At 42.0% G+C, this 6192-nt stretch overlaps 1 protein-coding gene across 1 annotated transcript; it reads right to left on the bottom strand.

The window, feature by feature from the left end:
- Nucleotides 1-1574: 1574 nt before the first annotated feature.
- LOC125382654 lies at nt 1575-3168 on the bottom strand. Its single transcript, XM_048400719.1, has 4 exons — nt 3134-3168; nt 2398-2450; nt 2116-2178; nt 1575-1983 (listed from the first exon to the last, which is right to left on the bottom strand). The coding sequence occupies exons 1-4, from the start codon at nt 3166-3168 to the stop codon at nt 1616-1618; spliced, it is 519 nt and encodes a 172-aa protein (XP_048256676.1). The 3' UTR covers nt 1575-1615.
- Nucleotides 3169-6192: the final 3024 nt, after the last annotated feature.

Raw genomic sequence — 6192 nt, 5'->3', positions numbered from 1 at the left:
GTTATAACCGATCCACCGCCAGATATGTGATGAGGTCTCATGTACACATTGGCTTGACGTTCATTTCGACGTCACCAGACACGACCACGCCCATCAAGGCATTGCAAAGTGAATCGGAACTCATCCGAAAACATGAGACGTGACCAGCGACGATGTCGACGCTGTGTACATCATTGACGTCTGTTGTCTATATATAGAAGGGGCGAGGGACGGCACAACACGTGGCCGTCGAGCATGGAGATGGGCTGCATGTGGACGATTTCTAAACGTCTGACCTGTACCTCGTACTCCAGTAGCCTGACGAAAGTTTGTAGCTGTTTGATTCACCCTTTGAGCTCAATTTCTTAGAGCCTGGTTGCGGATCAATCGATCCCGTATTTTGTCGTTGACCTGGGACGCCCTAAACGGGGAAGATCGTCAACATTTTGGGTTTGGTGGTACCATTGCCATAGTCTTAACATTGAACGTATTGACTTCTGTAAGATTCCAGCATGCCAATAGCCTTCGACGCTCCGCGCGATGCAGACGATGAATCGCAAGTTAACTGACAAACATTGAAATTTTCAATGTAATCAAGTGAATCACAACTGTATGATAAGAATCAATATGATTGACATAAATAATGATCCACAGAGACTACTCGACCTTCCTTGAAAGCGTCAAAATCAGGAATGACGCCCTACGAACGTGTGTGGTGCTACTCCGTGTAGCACGTGCAAACTATAGGATGTGTTTTGATGTCAAGTTTCACAGACAAATCTGTTCTTGCATAGGATGTTTGTCGGCAACACTTATCTTTGTTCTAATACCTGGTATTAATATTTATATTCCATTACCCCCAACTGTGTTTTAAGAGTATATTTGTGAACGTTTTCCTATTTTCATTTGACGTGTCCACAATATTTAAAGCGGGTGCATCTGACGCATCATCAATGTTCAAGTCCAGTACAATTCCCTCTGCCAAAATCACACATTGTCTCATTCCATGCATTTCCTAAACGCTAGCTGCCACAGTCAAAACTGTACCGTCTGTTGGGGCTGTTCTGTACCACCACCATTTTTGACTTACTTTTGGGGCATACATACTGTACAAAGAGTTGCCCCGTGTCCTTCAATAACCAGCGGCCTTGGACATATATCAACCCCAGTGTCTAGAAGCGGATACATCAACTTTAACCCAGGTATCACACAGTCGCTGGTGGGCTGGAAGGGTTCTGTGAGTGAGTGAGTTTGGTTTGAACGGTTTTCCCAGTCATTTCACGGCGTGTCAGCGTGATGTTGAAGAGAAACCTCATGTGGTGCAGATCTTATGTGTTTACAACTTTTTAAGACCCACACGCACGGGTATGGTGCTGACAAAACTAGCGACATAATTAGGGCCGACCGGTTTTCGAACCCACGATAATAGGTGCCGCTAGTATACATGTGTATCCTGCAAGTAGCATGAAATGTTATCAATGAAAGAACACTAGAAACGGTTTTATGTTATTCATTTAATTAAACACAAATATATTCAAACAAAATAATACAAAAGTGATTTTGATTTAAAATTAAAAATGTACACAACTATTTTCATTTTCCATATTTACAGGTATGTACAAATACAAACACATATCTACTCCTCCTCCTCAATCACCTCCAGTCCCCACACAGTGACACGTGACTCCCCCTCCTCACACAGCTGATACTCTGGGGTCACCTCTGCCCCCACCCCTGCCATATCCCCAACCACGTCGCTCCAATTCACACCATTGTCCACACAATATTCAGGATTGAACTTCAGTTCTCGTTCCATGTCCATTTTCTCAGAAATCATGGCTTGGGTTTTTGTCTGCTGGAAGTTGGGCTGCAGAATATCGAGAATGTCTGTGCTTGCCATCTCGGCGTGTTCACAGCGGGATAGACGACGGTTGCTTCTCCGCCATGCAGGTTTCTGTGTCCTTATGAAAGCCTTCCACAGGAGGTAGACAGTGACTACCACAGCTGAAACAGAATATTAAAGTGTGAATATTAAAATGGGAAACTTTACAAACTGTGAAATGCGTTAAATCTTGATAGTGTGTGATTTTGAGGTACTAAACGATTCAGAAGAGGAGGAAGAGAGAAATAACCTACCAATTCCTGCAGTTATTGCGAGAGTGATAAGACAGATGTTTCCTAGGCAAAACCACGTGACATCTGAAAGAAAACAATCACATGTGTACTATTTCAAACGTAACAAGATGTTCGACCTTTTACATCATGAGGGACTGATATTGGACATTTCCCATCAGTTATTTAATACGTTTACATAATGATGAGGTATTATATATATGAAATGACATCCAACGTAAAATTCAGATACATCAAATATTCATAAATGAACATCAAATGTCGGTTGCTGTGTAATATACTCACCACGAAGAAAAGAAACGTCGGAGGTGACGTCAGCTGACGAGAGTGTCGTAGTACTGAAACAGAGCGAGTTTAATAAAAAGAGGGATGACATATGGCATAAAGTCATCTTGTAACCATAAAGTCGTTTTGAGTAAAGATATCATCATGAAAATAATTTTATTGTGATAAGCTAAATGTCGGGCAAAAGAAAGTATACACCCATGTTTGAAGATGGCTAAAAATGAAACAAACCAAAGTGATTATTAGGGGATGATGTATTCGATATGGATATCATAGTAATGTTTGGACCTTAACTTTGCAGAGTTTCGGCGACTGTTTTCAGCCAAGTAACGATTTGATAAAGTGTGTTAATGTTTTGGTCAAATCTATTTTTCAAGTTTGCACTTTCCTTTGCCCGTTACTTTTACTTTGACATAATGACCCCAAAGTGTTGAGTTGATATTCTGTCCCAATAATGATAAGTTATCAAAACTAAATAAAAATGTGACAATCAAAGACCCTTATTTGGATTTATATACAACGAGTGATACGATCAGGGTCGAGTGAGTGAGTTGGGTTTTAATGCCGCTTCAAGCATTATCACGGGGGGGGGGGGGGGGGGGGGGGGGGGGGAAGACACAATATGCTTCACACGTTGTACCCATATGGGGACTCGAAGCGGGTCTTCGGTTTGACGAGCGAAAACTGAAACCACTGGCCCATACCACTGCCCCAAGCAAAATCAAGACAATCTTACCTCGTACGAGCCGGTAGAATCCAGTTAGGAGGCATCTTGGTGTTCAAAACGACGGAAAACTCGAAGAGCGTGACAAGTTAGTACCATACGGGCAGACAGCTTTGTCGTGATTGTGACGTCATGGCTCATAGTGACAATTGTGACGTGTAACACCAGTGACGTCACGTGTTTGCGTAGATTTAGCTGGGTTCCATCTTAAGCTGGCCATCGGTTCCCTTTGCGCGTCGTCAACTTGCGATATTAAAGACGAGGTCCAGCTTAGGTTCCATCTCTTCATCACACTCCGGCGCAGTGGTGATTCAGCATAACACCGCTGCCACAAGCTAATTTACATATCACGTGACCGGACTTTTCTCTTGTTTGTAAACAAACCCGTTTTTTACAGAAATCAGTATAGAACGGACAAATACAAGTATTTGGGGGCGCTTTACATATTGTTTTGCATAATAAGATAGATATGCTACTAAAACTGCGACAGTGAGTTGCATGACAATATTTATACATCAAAGTGACCGTATCGCTAGCTCTCCGTTGGGCTTCGATGACAGCACGTGGAGCCGTACAAACAATGTAATTAAAGGATAACTACTCAAAAACAAGTAGATTTTCACGTATTAGGATACTTTCTTAATGAACCGTAACCATTCTTTGAAATTTGTTTATGAAAATATGTAGACTTGTCAAACATGAAACGGATGAAAAGCATATGCAATATCTTGAATGGACTGTGAAAGATGTGACGAATCGTCACATGGCGCTGGCCTGTGGCAGAGGTACCTTGTTGGTCGCATGGAACTCTGGGTAGGAGAGTGACAAAAGATAGATGCGTAGAGAAAGCGAGGAACCAGCCAACGTGAACGATGAGACGTCATTGCATTATGCATTCGTGACCAGCTCGTGTTATTCCGGGATAAGCGGTATTTTCGCAAATGACATTCATCGATAGGGGGACGAGTCTTCTTGCAGTTACGGAAAGGGACGAGTGGTAACGAATGTGGATTATTGTGTTTCCCTAATGGAACGGGCAGTCCTCTATAGAGTTATTGCTAGACAGGAGTACAACTCCCATGTTTTCAACACAGAGTGCATGTGGAGCTGTTGATGGACTTAACGCAAATATGAAATTAGGCAGAGATGTAGAAATTAATTTTCTCATGACATAAGCAGATATGCAGGGTTTGTGTGTACACTAGTCATACCCCGTACTCCACGTAAACGATTATGTGTGTTTATTATATGCAACTGATGTTGAGAATGGCTGCACAGGAAGTCATGAATTTATACTGCAAAATTTGTCAACAAAATAATTGGTGCCACGAAAACATGGTAACCAAACTAATCTGCCTACAGTCCGAATGCCATGGCATAATATTCGTTTATTGGTAAAGCCATGCTATCAATCACCATTTTTTACCATGCAGAAGATGCAAATCGGATCAGATTCGGATTGAGAACGGGAGAATGGGGACGAATTCGGCTGGAAACGGTTGAATCGGGACGCTTCCTGAAAAATATATGTTTGTTTGTGAATTTCTCGCCGCCATGAATAACAGGATCTTGATCAGACTTTGATGAATTTTAATCGGGAATGGTCCTATCAAGGACGGCAGTAAAAATCCTGAATGTGTGACTGAGCCCTAAAGGACTGGATTGGATTGGATTGCCTCGAAGTGCGATCACTGACAAAGTTGAAAATCATGGATAAGCGATTGCCGTTTTGACCTGCAATGATTATGTACTGTTGTGAGAGATAAGAGAACGAATTAGACATTCAATTTGAGGATAACATAATGATGACTACTTTACACATATGCCAGGAAAACTTGCAATGTTTAGGTACTGTTGTCATAGATGATAATTACAGTTTCGACTATTGGGAACGGAAATTTCTTAAATATTTTATGCACAAACTATTTCGAAAACTCATTTTTTATGGTCATAAATTAGAGAGGTTATTACGCGGGTGTGTTTTGGACTGATAAATATCCTGTATTTGTAATATTCATAGCCTTCACTCCCACCACAAGACATTTACAATCCCACAGCACACCCTATTTTATAACTTTGTATGGAATCGAACTTTCCATATGGAGTCAAAACACGACGTCGAGCTGCACACACCTACAAAGAATAAGAAAATCTGTTGTAACTACCACATGTGAATCATGAATTCAAGCTGAGGATAGCGCATTCCCCTCATCGTTTAATATAGTTTTTTCTCTCTATATGTCATTACTGGGAACGACGGAATGTCCCGTAAGAAAAGTCTTCCAATAGTGCTCCAATCAGTCATACATGCACACATCTAACATACTTCCGCATATAAACTCTAAACAAAATAGGGATACGCGGAAATAACGTAAAATGGCCAAGAATGTTAGAGGTATTAGTTTGTCGTAATAGTTGTATGGTAGTAATGAACGAATTTGTAACGCATTACAAGGGGTAGTGAAGTATGACAGCAGTATGACAGCAGATGTTATGACCGCCAACGATGTTGAAGGATGATAGGCATAAGATGGACGTTTTTGGATCAGTAGTGCGTTATTCCGTTACGATTTGTCAAACATTCATTCACTCCAAGACGCAAACTGCGTATGAATCTCCGAAATGCGATTTGAGGGAGCCTGTCCCACTACTCTTGCTACACCTGGCCAAGTTCGACATATGACGTTGGCTCACACGTCTCCCTATCATGTCCATGACGTGTTCAATGAGGTGAAAGGTCTAGGTTCATTTCTGGCCAGGGTATTTTATGGATGTTGTGCTGCTGGAGGTGAGCATTGACGATTCGTGCACGGTGAACACGGGCGTTGACGTGAAAGACAACAGGTCGACCCCCACGCCTTTGCAAACGAGACAGTAAAGGGTGTCAGTATGTTGTCCCGATAGTTCTGCCATGTGACCCTTCCTTGCACAATATGGAGTGGGGTTCGCTCAGTTATAACCGATCCACCGCCAGATATGTGATGAGGTCTCATGTACACATTGGCTTGACGTTCATTTCGACGTCACCAGACACGACCACGCCCATCAAGGCATTGCAAAGTGAATCGGAA

The sequence above is a fragment of the Haliotis rufescens genome, unplaced genomic scaffold (genome assembly GCF_023055435.1).
Source record: "Haliotis rufescens isolate VD_foot unplaced genomic scaffold, xgHalRufe1.0.p SCAF_20, whole genome shotgun sequence".
NCBI classification, from domain to species: domain Eukaryota; kingdom Metazoa; phylum Mollusca; class Gastropoda; order Lepetellida; family Haliotidae; genus Haliotis; species Haliotis rufescens.
Note: the sequence above shows the minus strand (reverse complement) of the source record. Positions and strands in the feature narration are given on the sequence as shown.

Excerpts from the sequence above, each read along its gene's own strand:
- LOC125382654 (XM_048400719.1), bottom strand. The coding sequence starts at position 3,168 with ATGCCTCCTAACTGGATTCTACCGGCTCGTACGAG. Across the intron at positions 2,451-3,133 it reads ATTCTACCGGCTCGTACGAG|TACTACGACACTCTCGTCAG; the intron begins GTAAGATTGTCT and ends GCTCTGTTTCAG. Across the intron at positions 1,984-2,115 it reads CGCAATAACTGCAGGAATTG|CTGTGGTAGTCACTGTCTAC; the intron begins GTAGGTTATTTC and ends ATTCTGTTTCAG.